At 36.2% G+C, this 22,432-nt stretch overlaps 1 protein-coding gene across 1 annotated transcript in view; it reads left to right on the top strand.

Moving 5' to 3' along the window:
- Positions 1-22,432, top strand: part of HIBADH (3-hydroxyisobutyrate dehydrogenase) — a 90,234-nt gene that overhangs the window by 60,060 nt on the left and 7,742 nt on the right. Inside the window, exons 5-6 of the mRNA XM_088150715.1 lie at positions 8,700-8,833; positions 11,536-11,612. Of these exons, the coding sequence (XP_088006841.1) occupies positions 8,700-8,833; positions 11,536-11,612 (211 nt within the window). The remainder of the gene's footprint in view (positions 1-8,699; positions 8,834-11,535; positions 11,613-22,432) is intronic.

Below are 22,432 nucleotides of genomic sequence, written 5' to 3'. Positions count from 1 at the left end.
TTTCATTATTGTTTCCCATGGGTCAGGCAGCTTCCTCCTGTAAGTACTACACTGAATGACAAGTTTTATGTTTTTCTAGGCTTACAATAGGGTGTGATGATTGCAAGGTAAATTCCTTAATTCTTTGAAGTGTCTTATAATTACTCTAGATTTTTCCCCTATAGAGTAGAAAAATATATCAGACCAGTATAAAATAGAAGTGCACATTTATACTGCTTTTATGGATTTTCCAGAACTGTTTCTCTAGGGAGAGTTGGCGCTTTCCTGTTTGATCTATCCATTGCAAAACGATCACCTAAATCTTATGTAAGTTATTCTTGGAATCCATAATACAGCAAAATGGTGCTGGATTTAAAGCAATGTATCCCAGAATTTTTACTTAGAAAATCAGCAATGAAGTTCTGCTTTGTTCTTGGCAAAATTTGGCTACATTTTGGCTTGTAGACTGTTTACAACAGCACTGTTTGCCTCTCGACACAGCAGCTTGGTGACATAGAAACTGACCACTACTAAGAAGCTGATGGTTTACAGTGGCAATTATACAATGTAATAGGCATATTGGCTCATAATTGGCAGAGAAATTACTAGTACTGGTAATAAAAATGGAGTTTTAAAAATAGAAAATATATTGGTGCTATTATTACAGCGAAGAATATATATGGCTACATTGTGATGTTCCAGCTACAAACATATGTCAGTGGATTTAATCACAAACTGACATGTAATATTGCTTTTTTGCCTTTGATATTTTTATGCAAATGTTTGTTTTCTCTAGGTCTCGGTGATGACACACTCTTAATTTGAATTGGGTTGCCACTGTTAAGGAAATCATTATTCTTTGTTTTTTAATAAGAACTTTATTGTATTGTATTTCAAAATACAATTAAAATACAAAACAGAAAGTACAGCAAAGAGAGAAGATAGAGCTAAAAGAAAAAAGACAAAAACTATAATAGTGCAGATAGATAGAAAATTGAAACAGAAAGTGACTTCCAATTATCTCCATACAGATATAGATACAAATTAAAAAGAAATTAATCTCTTACCACTAATTAATCCAAGTTCACGTTATTTCTATCAGCGCAAACCATCTAATCATTAAAACCCACAATCAAAGCCTCATTTTTTTCCCACACAAGCATGTAATCTAAGAAGGGTTGCCATAAGGAGACAAATTTAGAAACAGTATTATCTCTTATTAACACTGTGAACTTCACCATTTGAGCCAAATCCATTAATTTAATAATCCATTCTTCCACTGTAGGTATTTGTGGATCCTTCCATCTTTGCGCATATAACAGTCTTGCAGCTGTGATCATATACAAAAGCAGAGTTCCATGTTGTCTCTCCAGTCCTTTCTCCATCAAACCCAATAAGAACAGTTCTGGGTTTTTGTTTTTGTTTTTTTTAATGTTCACTTTAAGAATCTTTTGAATAACAATACATATCTGATCCCAAAATTTTTTAGCCTTTTTACAGGTCCACCAAAGATGATAAAAAATTCCTTCACCCTGCAAACATTTCCAACAAACATTTGTTACACCAGTATACATTTTTGATAACTTATCAGGAGTTAGATACCAGCGATACATCATTTTATAAAAATTTTCTTTTAAATTATAATTCAACGTAAATTTCAAACCTTTATTCCACATATTTTCCCATTGTTCCAACATAATATTGTATCTGAAGTTTTTAGCCCATTTAATCATACATTCCTTGACTTGTTCATCTTCTAGATTCATCTGTAACAACATCTTATACAAAGGAAATCATTATTCTGATGGTAAGAGCGCAAAGAAAGGGAGCTGATCATGCAATAGAAGATTATGATCTCTGAGGAGGAACAGAATTAACAAGATAAAAAAATAGAGAAGAAGTTAATCTGTTTTAATTCTTGATTCATTTTGATTATGCTTTTTTAAGGAAAATGTTATGAATATTTACACTTAAATATGTAATACATAGAGGGAAGAATAAAGAGCCAGTATGTTGTATTTTAAAGATCTCTGTATTGAAAGGAGATTGAGGCATAAGTCTTTTCAAAAACTAAGAATCGTTATGGGAAGTCTGGCATTCGCTATTTTTTATATGTGATTTAATTACATATGCTTGCATAACACAGCTCCTTAGGCAACTTCTCCATGTGGGTAGATCTAAAGCCAAAATAGCTCATTGTTTACAGTGCTCTGTTGCTCTTTCAGCAAAAGTTGGGCCATTGTGATATTTATCTGAATTCAAACAAGGCTAATTAAAAGAGCTGCTGACAGTTGTTGTGATCCGACTTTGACTGGAGTTTGATGGTCATTATGGGTAAATAATGAACCAAGCCTGCTAACATAGCAGCTGCCAACTTGGGATAGAAGACCAGTTATTGCTACCCAATTTAAAGATCTATCGACCGCTTCCCTTTTTTCCCTACAGATCTTCTGCAGAAATCTAATACTCTCTGCTGTTGTTTTGTCATTTCAGCTCTTCTAGGAGTATATTATAATTTCCTCCGTTAAATATTTAACTTAGACCACTGTTAGCTTTCAGCATTTACTTTTCTGACTGGAAGGTTACTTATTTCTCCTAGGAATAAGATTTGATCAACAATTATAATTGCATGTTGTTACTATGTTTTGCATGTTTTGATATAATGGAAAGATTCATCTGGCTACTTTTTTCTCTGTGTATCATTCCAGCAGTGCTTTAGAGGAATATAAATGTATCCCACTGATAGCCGAACATTTTAATTGCAATAACAAGCTGCTTTTCTTTATGATATGTCAACATATTTCCACAATGTGGATATAAAGCTCTGAGTGGTTTTTTTTCTTTAAAGTTTTGGGCATAACAATAAAGTGAGAAATATTGTAATCTGCAACGCTGCCTGTCAGTACTGAGAAATTGCTATGGTGTTCATTAAAAATACATCATCACTTTGTCATGTTTTGCCATGTCCCATTAGCAAGCAGCAAGGCTATAGTAAAGGAAATAGGCAAAAAGAAACTATAATCATAGATGAATCTAAGTTTCTTTCAAGGGCTCTAGTCTTAAAAATATATCTTAGAAATGTAAAAGTCCCACTGTACCATCGTATATGTGCCAGCAGTGCTTAGTGTAGCTATGCAACATTTATTTCAGCTGCCATTATTAAAGGCAATGCACATTATATGTAATCTAAAAGCATATTTGTGCATAGTACATAATACAGCAGAATTAGAAATCTTGCTGGGAAGAAGTGATCTCAAATGTGTCCCTGAAAGACAAGCTTTTCCCTGAGAAATAATGATGAAAAATTATTCACTTAAGAGACTTTCTGTTTCAGGGGAAAATTAACTTTGATTTTATTGTTGGGAGAACCATCTATTTTTGTATGTGTGTGGAAATAAATTTGCATATATGCCCAGATGAGAACCAGCATAAGCTGCTGGTTTTCTTTCTGTGTGAAACCAGCAATACATTAACAAGAGGTTATGTTGTGCTACTTTACGTTAAGCCAAATCACCCCTGAAACATGTGTAGAGCCATTCATCTGTGTCACCAAAACCCAAGAGAATCACTGACATCGACTTTGAAACCAAAACAGTGATCACTTACAAATCAAACATGGCACGCTCTAAACCGATTGTGCACGGCAATCTTTTCTGAGAAAAGGCAACTAATTGAACATGATAAAGTGTAAAGTTAATTAACACTCTTAAATTTGTTGATTACTTTTCACAGGATTATATTGTTCTTTTGGGTAGCAGCTTTCTGTCCCAGCTGTCGCCTTTTTAGCTGAATGTCTTTGGTAAACAATAGAGACACCATAACAAGTCGTAAATGGTCCCTGTGACAGCAGACCCTGTGAGGCTGCATCTGTAGAAAATGATTAAAACAATTGCATTTTAAAGGTAGTTCACATAGCAGCCTGGTCCCCTTGGCCCTCTCCTTTATCTCATTTTAGGGTAGACTGTTTAAAACATTTAAGTGCATGTTACTACATTAAATGATTTACTAGGTGAATGAAATAACCTTTACATTTTGGAGCATGTTTCTTTTCAATACAAAATGTATATCCTTGCACATTTAAGTCTAAACTGAAAAAAAATTGTGAACGTATGTTACAGTTTAGTAAAGTGTAAGGAAGGAGTAGATCTGGAGCATATTACATATTAATTCCTCAAGCATAATACTAGTCAATAGTTTTCTTCATTTCAGTGTTTACATTTCAGTGTTGGCGTCCTTGTGCCAATAGTAGGGAAAACATGGGCAACCAGAATTATAAGAAAATGTTTGGATTATTAACAACACGTAATTGCAATCTCACTTAGAAAGGAGTAAGTTGTTATTTGCAAACAGTAGTATGATCCTTAGTTTAATAAACTGTTTGTAAAAATGTTATTATAACCACCATATGCTTTCTTTGGCTCCCACAAACATAGCAAAGAGAGCTTCTTTGACTTCCTTTTATATAAGGTAACATTGGAAAGAATTAAAATTTGATCTCCATTTCTTGGTTCTTCCTACAACAAATGTATGCTCAAAACCAGACTGAGACATCAAGTTTGTAGTTCATTTGTAAAAGAGGTTTATGGATGTTGCCTTCTCACTGCCAAAGAAACAATTCAGGTAGAATTGTATATATGTGGCTCCTTTTTTAAGATTAAAATTAATAGGGATCTCAGTAAAGTTCTCCAAAAGCAACTTGGAAGAAGAATCTCAGGGACTCATAATGCTTTTGTCAATATAGGGGATGAGTTGTATAGTCTTTAATCCATTCCTTGTTCATAGTGGGGCAGTGAAGAGGAGAGAATGCCATGACAATTGACTAAAGGGGAATATTTGGATAAAGAACAATATTCTTCTATGACCTAAGATTGAATCAGGAAATTGTTCCAGTTTATCTTTATGTTCTTTTGTTTTAAAAAAATACCTAAGCAAATTTCCATGGCGAATTTTTCAAGCTCCCTTGTTCCTAAAACTTAAAAAAAAAAAAAAATGACATGCTAGTTTTAAATATAACTTGATAGTGCTTAAAAATCACCACCTTATGTTCCTGGGAACATTTCAAAGCAGTGGTCTTAACTTCTAACATTTCAGCTTAACCTCTAAGCGCTCATCTATACAGCTACCTTGCCCTGGCTCTGAGATGGCCCACATGCCATTTGTTGGGGACATGTCATTATTATGAAACCTCCATCTCATTGCCAGCCTGCTGCTGAGGCTGACTGAAAAGGGAGCAAAGTTATCCATCAGGAAAATGGTTTTTCCATGAGAAAAATGAAAGACCTCCTATGTGGATGTTCTATGTTGCATGTAGGAATCATCTTTGAAGATTCAGTGACCTACTGGACTCTAGTTGGCCTGCTGCAGGACTGTTCCCTCCCATTCAGCCTCTGTGATTCTTGTGCCATTTCTTCTCTGGCTGTTAGAGCATATGCCCCTTTTGTGCAGCAGTCTTTTGGGGGGTGAAATGGGGAGGGATAGAGTTACAGATCTCCCAGAAGATCAAAATATAGGTTTTTCAGAAGGTCAGTATGGCTAGATTTTGCCAACAACATTTATCCTACAGTTTGATCATTTATTCTATAAATGCTATCATAATATGCTTAGGATTTCATTTCTCTCTTTTTCTGTCTGTGCCACATACATTAAGAAGTAGAGGTACCCTATTAGCTCTAAGAAAAATTCAAGAATTATATTAGGGCAGCATCTTCATAAGGCACACTCAAAGTTACCAAATAATATGGAAGAGGGTAAGCAATCTGACAACAAGATTTGTCCAAGGATTAGCCAGAAGGAGCTGAGAGACAGGCATGGAAAGTCACTGGTGCTGTTGGTGGATCTATTTCTCACTGCTTGGTATAGTCAGAAAATGACCAATGGCCACAGGGAAAATATGCTACATGGGGAAGAGGGGAAGGCTGAACCGATGAGCAGAGTTGAAGAGAATGGGGAAAGGTGTGGGTTTTGGGTTTGTTTGTTTGTTTGTTTTTCCCCTGCTTGTTCTCATTGCTGCTGCTGCTGCTTGCATTTTAGCCTGTCACACTGAAAGCCTGTTGGGGAGTCACAACTAACCACTCTACCAGCCTCATTCCTTTAGTGCAAAAAGAAGTACTCTGTGAGAGCAATACTATTCAAAATGGCATGCTTTGTATATCCTGGAAGTATGGATAAGCCCTAAAAATCAAAATAATCTGTAAAATCTGCTCGTTTTACAGTGTTTACTTGGTTCTGGAGGCCATGTTCAGGTATGCATGAATACCTGAATTGAAGCTTTTGGAGCCAGGCCATATCTTAGCGTTCTAACCCCTTCAGAATTGCTTGGGAAGGGATGAGGTTAAGCTTCCCTCCCAGCAGGCATCATTTCAGTCCTCACATTTCCAGTCTTGCTCAGTGTATTCGTTTTTCTGTAGCTGATAGCATGCCACAGCTAAAAAACCCTCATTGTGGACATTTCAGCCAGCTGAACTCGAGGTAGGAAGAGAGTTTGGACCAAGGCCTATAATGAAGAATCAGTACACAGGCATGAAGCATGGCTGAATAAAGATCGATTCAAAGCTTAAATGCTGAATTTTCATCAGATAGCCATCACCTGTGATGAGCTTCCTTTAAAATTCTGGAAATTGCAGACCGAGGGGAATCTGTCAGGCTTCATTCACCTATACCATTACTTGAACATGAAGACAAGCAAGAGATTCAAGTACATAGTTCTTTGATAAATAGTTTTATTACAGATACTAGAAAAGCCTTAATTAGAGCAGGAAATTGCCAACTATAAGACTCAAGCCATATCTGCCTGTCTGTCTCCAGGTTCAAATCTTAGATCTGACTCTGTGCCCCAACAGATTGAGAGCTGTTCATTTCTCTGTAGGAGGGCCAGTTGACAACCGTGCATTGTTATTGCAGCAGACCTGTCTCATCTCAGGCTCTTTTCATCTGACCTTATTCCTTCTCACACTCTACTGTCAGGTTAAGAAAGATTGCTTGAAAGTGGTTGACCAGCACTTTGAAGTAGAATAATGCTATTGGCATTAAGGAATTGAATAACAGATCTAGATTCAGAGTATTGGAGAAGTTCTGTACAGATTTGTGGATTCTGATTATTTAACAATAGCTACTTCAAAAAGCCTATTTTCTATCTTAATTTAACTTGCTAGGATTCAGGAACTTAAAAGTAGTGACTCGGTACACAGAGGTTTATTTGTAACTTTCAATTCTGGGACTAAAAAACTACTTCCTCATCTAAAGATACTTTTTACCTGAGACACTTTGGTGGCTACAGAACGTGTGTTCTCCATCCTGGATTTGTACCTAACTCCAGTTTATATATTATTCATTTTGTTTGATTAGTATTCTACCTTTCCTCTAAGAAATTCAACAAATAGTACATAATTTCTCCCTATCTCCCAATAACCTTTCAGATAAGTAGAATGAGCATCAAATTAACCAAATAATCATGTTCTAAGTGAGGTTTGAAGTTGGGTTTCCCTATTGGTCATATAATATTTCTGCTACCATGCTAATGGCAGTTGGGGAACTTTGTTTTCCTGTGAAAAACAGTAGGACTGACCAGCCTAATATCTACCATCTCTGCCTGATATTGCCTAAATTGGGTAGAATGGCTTTTTCCCTGCCCAGTAGCAAGGAAGATGAACTGAGCTGAGAAAAACAAATTCACCACATAGCAGCAATAGCATTCCACTTGGCATAACTTGACAAGGTTTCTTCAGCTCTTCTGAAATGATGGGGCAGAACCTTCTTAATTTTGAGCAGTTACACCCTGGTTATTTTTCTTTTGCCAACATAACATATAATTAAGCCCTTATTGTAGTTTGAGAATGCATTCTCCCTCATTGTGAGAGTATGCCCTGAGTTGGTAAGGAACAACACTCAAAACCTGGAAATTCTTCTAAACAAAATACTTCTGTATTTTTTTTTTTTTAAGTGCTGTGTTTGTGCCAACTTGAAATATAAATGTCCTAGACAAGTGAGAGAGTAACCTGTCAGAATATTAACCAGCTGAAAACTACTATCATATTTGTTTTGTTCTTATAGATGACTCTCTGGAGCTATTTAAAAAGCTGTAACATGGTATAAAGCTGTTGACTGTTGATGTATGATATATAATAATGCTGGACAGTTTCTTATAACTTTTAACTCATATTGGTGGGAGGTCAGGATATAGGATTAGTAGCATTGTAACTATACCTTATAAAAGAGAATGTGTGAATAAAGTCTTCCTAATCTTACTTTAAAAAGTGACATTGCCTGTTCTTAGATTACAGTCTACTGTGACAGTCATCTAATTTTAACTTTGTATTAATTTCACAAGCAAACTCAATTGTACATTCATTTTTTTCCATTTGAAATGGAAATTATGTTCTGATGTCTTTGACTACAGAAGACATAAAGCAGAAGAGTTGTGGTTATCCTAATTTCTGTAAACTATTTTCAAAGATACCTGCTTACAGTAATGCTTAGTTTTCAACAACTGAATATCAAAAACCCCATTAAACTAATGAAAGAGATGAATATCTGTGTAAACCTCACAGAACTCAAAGATTAATATCTAAGTAAATGCGTACAGGATTGGACTGAAAAAGCTAGTGGTGAAAACTGTTTAATTTCATACTTATACTGATGCACAATGGAGTTTTTGAATGGAGTGATGTGGAAAGAAGTTTAAAAAATCATGAACGTCTGTGTTATTCTTAATTTAATTTTAGGTGTTGGAGCTGCTCGTGCAGGAAATCTTACCTTCATGGTTGGGGGAGTAGAGCAGGAATTTGATGCTGCAAAAGAACTGCTCACATGTATGGGTTCCAATGTGGTCTATTGTGGAGAAGTTGGAACTGGACAGGTAAATGCAGATCATTCCTATACATGTTATAAGCTTTAGTGTCTCTACCCCTTCACATTGCATTAATGTGTTCCTCAAGCCTAGATGCCTCCCAAACTTACTGAAACTTATTTTCATACTGAAATTCTCCCTTAAACTGGTAATTGGCATTTGTCCTATCCTTTCTCTGCTTTCAGTAAGATACAGTACTGTAGCCCTGTTCAAAAGTCCACCTTATCTGAAGCACAGATTTAAAAACCTGAAACTTTTCTTGTGAGTTGTAGGGCTCACATGCAAAGTTCATATATAAAATGCAGTTTTGCATTTTCCTGCGGATGGTTTCATCTTTTTCACCGTGCTGTGGACAAGTATCACATTGTTTTCCTCTCAGATGTATTTGTGATTTAGTTCTTTAGAAGATAGGTATATAGATGTGGTATTCTAGAAGTTGGATTGCAGTTACTCAAATCATCCATCAGACAGTTCATGCTGAAGTTAGAGTTCAGCAACCTCTGGAGAGCTACACGTCACTCATCTCTGTTCTGAATGTTAACTTACCTTAAACATTATTTTGCTTAGATTTACTGAAAAGCACTTTATACTACTTTTAAATGAATAAGAAAATAGAGGACAGTCTTAAAGCACCTCATAAATCAACCAGTATATGCAAAGTGATTTGTCATAAGAGGAATTCTGCATCTCCTTTGGCAACCTGAAACAATATAAAATGTAAAATAAACCAAGTTACCAAAAACAATAAAACAAAAATGCAGAGCATTACATATGAACGCACACTTTCTGCCTTTCTTAGTCCATGTTATTATATGATAACTGAACTTATGCTTATAAAATCTCATGATGCTCTCAAGTCCTTGGGTTTCCTATGGATAGGAAATCTGCAGTCCAAGGCTATATGAAGCATGTTCTTTGCATGTTTTCCCCTAGAATACTATCCCATTAACTTGTCTAAAACATGGTAGTGCAATATCAGAAAATAGGCTTGTATACACACCGATTCTGTCTAGATGTGTGACAAATCCTGCTTTGTGTTATCATGATGCTGCCTGCTGCTTTTGTCCCCCAAAAAGTTATAAACACAACTGCAACAACCACAGGGTGTCCACCTCAACTTAGTTTATGAACACTATTTTGTTATGACTTGCCAACTCTGCTCTTTTTAGGCTGGTTATTAAATGGTGACATCATTGAGATGGGAGCTATTATAGTTAGTATTTCTGTATTATTTCATTTAAAACTGCACTGAAAAATGCAAATTTATATTAGGAGTTTAACAAAGCTAGAATGCTATGAGTTGCCCGGAATGTAATACAGGCACTTTCACATTGCACCATTTCTACACCCCAATCTCTTCAAACCATTTTGAAACTGGACATGTGACCATTTGCACTTCTGATGACTTGCCACAACACGCAGGGAACAACCATGAGCCGTTCACCTGGCAAACAGGAGAGTGCAAATATTGTGATTCAACTAGGGTCCCAGCCCCTGATCTACAACATCTCCTAAGAGAACAAAAGTCACCTCAGCCCCACTCTACACAGAAAAGGGAAAAACAAATTATTCTCTACCTTGCCCAACTCCTGGTGTTTTCAGTACATGGTGTATGCATTCATCTGGCCCTTTACAAAACAATCAGAGCTGTTGCAGTGAAAATAAAGCTGACTGGCTGGCCAGCCATCAAGGCATATTTCTTCCTAGATCGAAATTCCCATTGAAAACTGTGACAATGACGTTATGCTATAGTTTTGCAGTATGGTGCTTTTATCAATAGTGGCAACGATGGTTGTAGGTTGCAATACAGAATAGTGGGGAAGTATAATGAACACCTGACAACTGAAGATGTGGATGGAAGGGGCACAGGGCAAGAGTTGGTAAGTGTAGTTATATAAACAGGGAAAATCAACCAGGGCAGTTTTTCTTTACAGAAGGAGTGAAACTGACTGGACAGGTTAAGATTGCCTGCAGAGACATGCAGCATGCTTTATATTTTAAGTCTTTCAAATATGAAATATCCTTTTTTAAGCTTGAAACAACTCTTTTTCAACCTTGAGACACTTCCAAAATGATACAAACAATCCATTTTTAATGTAGATCAGCTGTTTTTAACTTGAAACTGGGACAATTGAATATGAAATCTTTTGTATACCTCTGGTTGCTTGTGAAATATACTGGTGAAGTCCAAAATTAGGTATAAGAATTAAGAGTTCCAGCAGTGCAGATTAGGGGGAAGAAAAACGGGTTGTCTAAGGAGGACGGGGTAAGAACACAACACAAATGCCTGATCAGCACAAATGCCACAAGTATTAGGGCCTTAAGTCATCTGAGGACATATATAGGATTGTGCTCCAAATGAAGATGTTTTGTAGTGATGACCTATAAAAACATGTTGCTAACAACATAACATTTTGTGGTTCCAAGAGCTTCCTGTGACTGTTATTGGTTAATTTAAGTAATATAGAATTTTAAAAACCTACTTTGTTTTGAAAACCAGACCAAGCACTCCCCCCAAACCTAGGAAAAGTGGCAGTTGAATATTAATGAGCATTGATGGGCCAGTGAGCATTGATGTGGCCCCTAAAAGATTGCCAATCTGTGCTCCATAGAGTGGTTATGGAACAAAAACATACCTAATAAAGTTGAGCTCTTGTTGGATAGTTATTTGGAAAATAGAGAAATTTATGAGTTATTGTATTTATTTTCAGGCTGCAAAAATCTGCAATAATATGCTGTTAGCCATCAGTATGATTGGAACTGCTGAGACCATGAATCTTGGAATCAGGTGTGTTGAGTTTTATAATATTTGCTTTGTGTGGATTACATTTATGTGATTGGCCCTTTTATAGTGATAGAATAATGTTTCAAAGATGTAGAGTAGCAAATGTAGCACAAGTTTAGTATTTCATGTTTTTTAAAACCGTTGTTAATCTAGAGTTCTCAAGAAATAGGGATATTCTTTGCAGGGCCACAAAATAAAAGTACATTTTCAGTTTGCTAGAATACATGTAGTAACTCCCTTTTCTTATTTTCAAATGAAACAGGTAATTGTGTTTAGGTCCCATACCCCTTTCATACATATATTGTGATCCATCATGAACCTGATCTTTTGAATGCAAAATCAAGGTTTATCAGGTACCCAGTTCAGCCAAGTACATAGCTCGAAGGCTGTGTACAGTCTGGACCACAGATCAAAAGGAAAATGCTATAATAACTTCTTGCTCTTAAAAAAAAACTTAAAAGAGTGTTTAATTAGGAAGTTTTATTGTAAAAGGCCGGCTAAGTTTGCCAAAATACTTTTGCTTTTATCCTTTTTCATATACACACATAATATACATTTTAGTTTGTAATTTGTTGTTGGACATTTTGATCCTATTTATTGTGTGTCTGTGTTTTCAAAGCATGATTTTAGCACACTTAAGTGTATCTTTCAGCTGTTTGCTAGAAACTAAAGACACGATTACCACTCTGAGGACTGATACCAAAGAATAAATATCTGGATTGTCTTTATTAAAAAAAAAAGATACATGAATGTGCATACACCTGCATGCGCATATAAATAGATGGAAACAGCCATGCACCCAAAAGACAGGATAATGGATTCACATTTCTTCTTAATTACCATATCAAGATGCAGTTGTTTTATTGAATTGCCCTTGTCTCAGATGTTAGACTATCTTGACCTATTAAGTTGTCATGTTGTAATTGAGATAAAAGAGGAATTTGCTTTGCATCAGTGCTAATTGGTTTATCAATATCCTGTACCATTTACATTTTAAAATTGAGCATCTGTAAGATAGGAAAACGTATCTTTAACAAGCCATAACAAAACCCATAAGGTGGTTTACTGCTTTTGTAATTGAGAATTGTAAAGCTGTATCATAGTCAGTTTTAAGTCATAGTTTGCTTAATGAAAAATCAATCAACTATGACTTCATTGTATTTAGCTGAAGTAGAAACTCACATTGCCTGCTATAAATGTTCAGCTAGCACAGAGTACTGAAAGATCTGACAGTCTAATGGTATGCAGTCTTAATTGGTGTTTGCAGCTACTGCAACGTGTAGGATCTTTCTGGGTTTTTATTTTCTAACTTGAGGTGTCTTTTTTCCTCCCCACTATCTGTAATAACAGTTTGAATTCAGCAATCTGTTAAAATTCTGAGTGCTCTGATTAGTTCCGGGATTAGGTGAGGCACATACCCTATGGGACATCTATATCACAAGGAATCTTTTCTGAAATCTAAATTCTACCGCTCCTCAGTTCTTTCAAATCAGAATTCACTTGTATTGAAATTGTTACAATGCCAGTGATTGTGACTTTTCCACTGTACTTTTTTCATAGCATAGAGAACTTGACTCATCTCTAATCTACATTTCCCAGTCTACAAAACTGAGCTATTGCTCTTCCCATATGTGTGCATTTTACATGCAGCCATTGTCTTTCACTGGAAAATGCTAAATACAAACTCTCCTTGGTGGTGGTGTAAACTGGGGAAGGGAATGGGCCAATTAAGTTGCAGAATTCAACAGTAGGCCTTGATAAGAAGGAAGAACTCTGCTGTTCCACAAATTATCCATGTTGGAAATTGATCTGTTTTGATTCTGCACCTTGATCCTAAGAAAGTACCCTAGAACTTTGTGGCAATGTTCTTTGGTAGAAGAATAGCTCAACATAGTTTTGTGTGCATTTATGCACGTGAATACCAGTAAGTTGAGCACTCTTCTACTTTCTTCAAATAGTTTAAACCCCACTGAAAAATGAAGCCTTCTGCTATCAATTTCTTTTCAGCCTGACAAGCGTGTTTCTGAAGTGACAGAATTCTTCTCTAATAAAATTCATATAGCACTTACAATTTATAGAGCTTTCACAAGACTGAAAAAAGAAAATTGTATCTGCAAGTATGAATTCCTCTGTAGTAAATTCTCTCTGGAATGAATAAATTATCATGATGTGACTATATTGATGTTCTGTTCTGTTTATGTCAGTGGACTGTTTAATTAAAATAGGAGTCTATTTCTTTTTAGAATCCTTTTTGTCTCTTCATCTTTTAATGTTTTTGGAATTTTAAAATTTGAAAAAGGTGTAATATACTATTTCTTGCCACTTAGATACATAACAGAGCATATATACTTTTTATGGATATATAAAATCAGTGTTGAGTCTCATAGCTAATACATTGTTTTAATGCCTTCTGTTTTTAAAAGAAGGGAGGGACACAGTTGACAACATAAGATATGTTGATACACATAATAAATTATGGCAGGATACAGCAGCAAGCATACATACTCACAGCCTGTGCAAGTTGAAAGCGCTTGCGTCCATCCATGGCAAGGCGAAATTACTTTCCAGTGGCAGATCCTCATGAGTGTTACTTGGGAATAAGAACAAGATGTGCTGGAAAGTGGGCTGGAAATGGAGCTAGGAAAGTGTTCCTTTGAAAACTGAAGGTTATATCCTGCAGTGGCCATTCACTGACAGAATGATGTCTGTTAAGAGAAAAAGTTTCTTCTCCTGAGTGTATCCATCATGCAACTTACCGACCTGTTCCAACAGCTTGGGACATCTTTCACAGCAGATTTAAGATGCTCTGAAAAACAGTGAAGGAAAGTCTCATTGCAGAAGCAGAAGTTTGTTCATGCAGGGTTGGATGTATCTCCATAGAGCTTTTATGCATTTATTTTTAAATGGTTTATAAACAATTAAGTTGTAAATATACACACACTCAAGGTTCAGCTATGTAAATACAGTTATATTGTTTATCTTTATTATCCAAATATTACGATTTGAGGAAAGAATAATATCAATGAAATAATATATCATCTGCGGCATGCTGTTTTCGTTGTTCATTTTGTTAGTACAAGAAGATTGGGAAATGGTTATGAATTTGAAACTGGCCACTAAAATTGCAATTGCTTGAAAATGGAAAAAAGCAACTACCATTACAAGGTAATAGATTATGTAGTTCTGGAATCTAGTAGTTGTCTTGAACCTGACATAATAAGACAAGTTAAACAAAGTTTCATTTATCCAAACTTATTTCCCTCCCTCCCTCCCTCCCTTCCTTCCTATAAAGCACTTCATAAGATGCAACTTTATGGTTCATTGAAAATATGGTCAGCAATAAAGTTACTAAGATCATAACAAAATGGTGAATGAGTGAGTTATATTTATAATTTATAATTCAATTAGAGTAGAAGAGTCTTTGAATCCTAGCCATTATTTATAAGCATGTAAGAAATTGGTAATAATATATTAATCATTAACTATTCCTGAACAACCAGCAGTTCCATTTCTTTTAGTTGCATCCTATGCTATTTCCTTAAATCCATAGTTATAAGCAGTCTATAAAGTCTAAAGAACAGCTTGATTTGCTTTCTGCAGTGCATTCCAAGAGAGCCTTATAAATTCATGAACTGCAGTCTAACAAGACGTTAGCAAAATCCTTATGCCTTACAGATTAAACAGCAAGTAAATTTCTGTATCTGAATCATGGTAAAGTAGCAAATAGTCCCACCCTTGCATGCACCCACCCTCTCCACCTCCAGCAATCCATTCTATTTGTCTAGGGCACAAATTGCTTCTTTGCTGCCATATTTTTCCTAGTATTCCCTTCAGGCTATTTCTGATCTTCTGCTTCTGAAATCTCAAATGTTGCAAAGTAGGCCCCAGGAAACATCCCAGCTTTGGCAAATGACAAATAACAAATTGTGAAACCGGTGTGGCTATCTCATCACTTCCTGACTCCATGGTTCAGAAACTGCTTTAAACAAAAAACCCTTTAATAACATATTTGCATTGGTGGATTCTTCTCTGAGATAAAAAATAACTTTTAGGTAAAAAATCGAAATAATCATAATTGCATGTCTCAACATTTTGAGGCTAATGGACACACTTGGAATTTTGAGAATATGCTGGGGTCATGTCCAGAAAAATGGCTATTTGGGGGGACATACCTAGTTCTAAAATACCATTTTACCAAAATACTACTACTAATATTCCCTTCTCTCCCGTTACCCACAGGAATCCCCTTCTAAGGTTTTTCTGGGCAAATGGATGCATTTCCAAACAATGCATTAAGCTGTAGCCACCCTCCATTTTTATTTCCTAAGAATGCTGCTGTGGCCCATTTGGGGCTCAGTCATTCTTACCAATAAAAATTATGCTAGGGGTTGGCATTTCATTTTGCAGTATAGCAACTTTTTTATTCTTTCCAACATAACAGAACAGTGGAAAGTAATTATGTAAAGGGCTTAGAACTGTCAGTCTGTCAGCAGGATAACACTCTAAAAATAAAACAGAACAGGACCAAATTTGGTGTGGTGGGAGAAACTGGCAAAATAAATATCAAGTTCAAATGGCTTGGGGCTACAGAGAAAAACACTCCAGAAGATGATTTCCTAATGTATCTCCTTCCTGGTCACATGACTCAGCCAAACATAAGCAGCTCATCTTGTGCTTGCCAGTGCACACGTACACAAGACACATAACACAAGGAAAAAGCAGTCACACATTCATACAGACACATTACTTTCTTAGTGCATTGCATTAGTCCAGATGAGTGGTCATGTCCTTCTGCCCCAGGAAAGACTGTAACTAGTGCACCAGCCAGAATAGAGCAAAGCCCCCCCCCCCCAGCCATGGCCTTTACTTGCCTACCCAAGAGTCCAGAAGGACCCCCAAGTCACGCTGCTTCCATCCAGGTCACAACAAAGGTCATCTTCAAGAGCGATCAATGCTGTTCCTGTGCCATGTCTAGGCTTGAACCCTGACTGAAATGGGTCCAGATAATCTGTTTCCTGTAGACTACTCTGTAGCTGCCAAGTGACAACAGTCTTAGTACAAAAAAGGACAGTTAGAGGTAAGATGATAATTTTCCCAAAAAAGGAAGGTTAGAGGTAAGGTGATAGTTTTCCAGGGAGGCTTTTAAGAAAGGGGCATACCATAGTCTCTTTCAAGGCTGCTGGCAATATCCATTTCCAAAGCAAGGCATTAATAATCTCCTGACGTCAGTCCTTCACACCCCCTCTTGCACCCAAAGGCACCAGGAGGGGCATGGATCCAAGCTACAAGTGACTGCAGACATACTGGAGAGTCCCTTATTCCACTTCCTCAAGCCAAAATGAATCCCTGATAATATAGCAAGACATTGCCCTGGTCATCCATGAGACTCTGTCCATGAAGAGCCAAGAGACTGGTGAATCTGAGAGACTTTATCAGCAAAGAATTGCATAAACTGGTCACAATGACCAGGCAGGAACTATATGTGACATCCTCTTCCAAAAAAGTCTCAAACTTGAGCTCATATCCAGGTGCTTGGTCAGGTTAACTTCTCTTTCTCCATCAGCTCTGTATTCATCACTTCTGTCACTTCATCTCCTAGATCTACTCAGTAAACCAAGGAGCCAAACAGGAGTGGCTCCCAAAGGCCACTCCAGAGCAATTTTCCAACAGAGAGAAACTTTTAAAGAGCTTCTCAAATACAGTAGTATCTGAGCAGTCCAACCTCCTAGTCACAGTTAAGCATAAATCTTTATATAGCATGGCTTCTTTTATAATTGTGTTTACTTGCTAGGGCACCCCAACTGATTTTCTGCAGCTCCCTTCTAGCAGAAATCAAGGACAGCTTAGGATGTAAAAGTTTGAGTTGTGATTTGTCCTATTTTAATAAAAATTTCTGTCCAAAACAATTGAACAACTTTACAAGACCATTGCATATGATAAATATATAGTATTTTCATTGATGTTAAAATATACTAGGGTATTCTTTTTAGTGTAATTTTTCCTGCTGTTTTGCTCTTTACTGTGGCTGGACTGCACCTCAGTTGGGGAGGGGCATTATAAATAAATTTTTTGTTTCCTTATTTGATACAGCTTCTACCATTTTGAGGTAGAACATATGTAAAGTGTAAACTTTAAGCAAATACAGAAGGTAGAATCTCCCATCTCCCCAAAAAAATATTTAAAAAAGAAAATCCTGGACCTGCTCACATGTGTGAGATATGTCCCCATTCACTTTTCACCATCATTATATTCACTGTGGTCCTTCCCCCCCCCAAGTATATGGACTGTGTCTCCTAATCATAAAAAGTTTGCTGTGAAGAAACTAGCATAAATATATTTGTACTGTATACAGTCCAATTGAATTCTGTTGAATAATTGATTGAATAATCCATATAGTACTCTAAATCATAATACCTATATTCCTACATTACATAATGCTACATTATGCTAATAACCTGTTGTAAATTTGTTTAATTTGGACTAGGGTATCCCATGAGTCCATGTAACTCTTTTCAAAATCATTGCTTCTGCCTTAGCAGAGTGTGTGAACTCAGCTAGCTGTGGCTTGTTAAACAACCCATGATTAAAACAAGCCTCATCCTAACACAAATGTCTGAACCTGGTCACTTTTGGATTTATCTGGAGTCTCACGGTTTTTGACATTTTAAGGCTAAAGCATGATACTTGAGAAGGAGGAAAAGCTTAGCAAGTATTGCATGTTGTCTTCCTTTGCATATTTGCAGGATACTAAAATGTGTGCGCAGATGAATTTTCCAGCTCATGTCTTGGAATAATGCTGGAAGTAGTTAATCACCGAGGCCCATCTTTTTACAGTATGAAAGGAGGTAAAAGAGAGAATGTCCAAATGAGATGTCTCTTCTAGCTATATATCTTTCTTTTGACTCTTCATTTTACTGATAATTTCCTTCTCTAAATATTACTGTGTATGTTAGATAGATTTATTGTAACCAAGGCATTTCAGTTTGGTTGCATGTTTCCCTGCTTCCAAATGAGATACATTCATCAGCACTAAAGTAGGGATGTGGTTGCCATGTAAACTAGCTCCAAAGCATAGGCAGAATGCAGACTAATCATAATAAAACTGGTAAACAGCTAGTTAAAAGTTAAAGTTTAGAATTTCAGTTTTTAAAGCAACATAGGCTTCTTTTGTACATCAGAATGTACCAGAACTCTCAGTTGGCCTACGAAGAGTTAAGCTGGATGCTGATTTTGTGGCCCAATTCCTACTTTCTCTTTCTCTCCAGATTTCCCCTCCCCACTCCAAAATGTGGAACACCTTGGCAGTTGTAAAATGTATGTGTGCATGCTCATCCTCTTGCCATGTCCAATGGCAAGTTATTATGTGGACTGACAGACTGTCATTGTTTTGATAGCTTGAGCAGTATATCTCCTGAACAGCGATAGAGCTCTTATGCAGAAAGTATCCTGTGTTCTGAACCAATTTACAGGGAAACAGCAATAACATTTTATCATGGTTGAGAGCCCCGTAGCTGCTTCCTATTAAGCTTGCCCTTTCAGATACCTGTCTTGGATTAATTTGTTGATTTCAAATGGAAACTCAGTCTTCTCCACTGAAGCATGACTTTCGAGGATAGACTCTTACTGAATGACAATTACGGTATATTCTATCTGCTTTCAGACCATTACAAGCTATGGGCACAGTGGAAGACAGAGGACTTCTACAGTAACAGATTTTTATACGCGTCTAATTCTAGCTGTCAGTTATCTACGCACCAGTAGATGAATCCTCAGAAAGATGAAATGCAAAACACCTCCAACTTGCTCCTTTTAATGATATACTTGCTACAAGAGATAAAAAGTAGGGGGGAGAGAAAAAGAAGGATCTTAAGTATCTTGAAGGAAACTGCATTGGGTGATTTTATTTTTGACCTTTTCTTCTAGAAACCAGTGTTAGAAATATATTGACTATATCTAGAACATCTGTGATTTTCAAGTGTATGCTTAATTAAGCACATTTATAAAAGTGCTCCTAGGGTATTTTTCAGCTGAGGGATACAGATTTCTAATGAGGGATTCATCTACCACTCCACTTTGCTCTGAATTTCTGACCCTGGGCATCATTGCATGATTTCACATATGGCTTGAACATGTCTTGTCCCTCCCCCCACCCAATTAACAAAATCTCTTGAGATTCCTATCCTGTGAAATCTCACATAAGATTTCAATCTTCTTACACAAAATCTCAGAAAATCAACCCAAAATTAACATGAGATCTGGTCATATCATGGGACTTCAGCCATTTTTTTTTAAAAAGGAGTGAAAATCTGGGGGTTCATAAGCAATATTGACAGAATATGATAACTGTTTTGTTCACCATGGGTATCATGTTGTTTAGTCCTGCAATACAGTATAAGCCTTAAACTTCAGCATCTGAAGTCCTTTTACAATGGAATTTGGTTCTGGAGAAAGTATGATGTCAAAACATTTAAACTCTTAATGTGGTAACTCAAAGTATCCTGATACCTCCAAGTGCTTCTTAATTTTCAGGTCACGCTAAATTAACATTCTGGTCCGCTAATCTACATATGGATATCTAGCTATTTCTTATTTAGTTAGTTCCTTGAACTGTGTTGATATGGAGTTGTTGGGAGTCGGGCGGCATACAAATTTAATAAATTATTATTATTGCTAAGTGCAGAGCATTTGGGAGCCAGGCAGCCTATAAATTAAAGAAATAAAATGTAAACAAAGGGCCATTTACAAGTAGTGTATATACATTTAAGATAAGGCTCCTTTTGTGAGGATCCATCCTTAACTTGGCATCTGTTTTGTGTTACTGGAGCTGAACATTAAGATTGCATCTCACGTCCACTGGTCCATTTCAGTATGCTCTTGAAAGGTATATCCATCTAGACTATCAGATAGAACATATGCTTCCTATTCACTTAGATAATCTTCACAAAGACTCCTCTAGGAATTCCATTATCAGGGATAATGAAGAAGTGGCAATAGGGGAAAAAAGCTTTCCCAATTCTAGTGCTTCATCCATGGAATTCTCTTCCCCGCAGAGGCTTTCCTGGAATATTTCTGACATCTGAGAAAGAGCTTTTTATTTCTGTCTCTCTTTTTACCATTGGAAGGAGATTTTTATTAATGGTAATGTCAAAATCGGTCTTGCAACTTCTCAAAAGTTTTCTGCACCTAAAAAAAAGACTTCTATTTTATTCTCTGGAATGTTTTAATGAATTTTTATTGGTGTTGGGTTTCAGCTTACTTAATTGAAAGACGTAGTGAAGAATACTATTACTGCTGATATTTTCTGTTATAGATCTTTCTGTCATGCTGCACCCTCTCTGGCTGTCCAATCTGAAAAAACCCAATAGAAGAAATTCTCTAAAAATGTTTTCTTTGGGGATTTAATTGAAGCATGACAAGCAAGAGAAACTCCAGACTATTTAGTTTATTGTACAGTGAATAATAATGTTCATGCTCACTCTTTGGCTACGTTATAATTCAAAAAGCATGAGAATACCGTGTTCCACTCAAAAGAATTCACTAATCTTTTGAAAGAAATTTCAGAAGCAATTTCTTGTCAGAATTTTTTTTTTCAGAACTGGTAGGAAAAATGACAGAAATTTTCTGGATAGCATTTATTTTTTATTATGGATCTGACTTTCTATTTTATATTGATAATTGTTGTAAAGCACCCTGACCAGTGAACGGTACTGTTGATTGTGAACAGTAACAACAAGGTGTAATAAATATTTTAGTATTGGAAAGAATAATTGGAAATCAAACCAGAGCCAGCACGTGTACGTGGTAGAGAAATAAATGGTTAAAATAAGGGGTAACACCATTTATTGTTTCAGTATTTCAGCTTTGCTTCTTTTTATATGGCATGCTATAAACATAGTGACTGATAAATCCAGCTTGTTAAAATGAAGAAAATGTTACTTCTGTTGCAAGCAATAAAATGGTCTGGTGAAATAAGTTTTCATTTTAGCTTTACTTCCATTCATTAGTATATAGTATTAATGGTACTATAAGTGTAAATGCCTTGCTTTTTTGTGAAGTAAATTACAAGTGTATGCATTCAGAAGTAAGTGCCACTGAGTTCATTTACTTTCTTCTGTGTTCATATGTAAGATTGCATCCTAAAACATTTCCTTTCTGTGATTATTTATGTCCATCTTTTAAAATGTCCATGTTTATGTAGTTGGTTACATTTTAATTTTTAAAAGTTCTTGCTTTTCATTATAATGAGTATAATTCTTAAAAAATTGCACATGTTTAAGCTGATAGCCACAGTCATGTGAGAACATGCCAGATTGTTTAAAAAAGAAAAGCCCAATCTGCTAAAATATTTTTTACTATGTTTTCAGTCTGTCTCAAACTGCACTGGGGTTTGCGCCGTCAGCTCGGTGATGGCAATAGAACAAATGATGTTTCTGCTTGGACAAGCTTTGTTTTATCAGGATCTGTAACCTTCTCAGCAGCTGACCCAGAACTGTAATGCATGTCTCTGAATAGATAGGGAACATATGTCACAGTAGACTTACTTCTTGAACATCAGAATATAATAACTGTTTGATAAAAAGAAAGTTTACTGTAAGAGAATTTCCTTTTGTCTTAATAGTAAAGTTGAATGTAGTAGCTTATGCTTCTGACAATACCTTTTGAGTCATATTTCCTTATACAGAATGACCAAAGGGAGCCATTAATTCTGAAGGATCTTTATTTTGTGCCTGACAATTCATCTAATAATTAGCATGCATGAACAGTATAGAGGATTGATGACCTTAATTTAAAGAAGGGTCTTCCTCTCTCAATATCATCACTCT

Source organism: Python bivittatus, unplaced genomic scaffold (genome assembly GCF_059951505.1).
Source record: "Python bivittatus isolate LINGU-HERP-01145 unplaced genomic scaffold, Pbiv_v1 ctg000610_np1212, whole genome shotgun sequence".
NCBI classification, from domain to species: Eukaryota; Metazoa; Chordata; class Lepidosauria; order Squamata; family Pythonidae; genus Python; species Python bivittatus.
The sequence above is the reverse complement of the archived record's forward strand: the minus strand, read 5'-3'. Positions and strand labels throughout refer to the sequence as shown.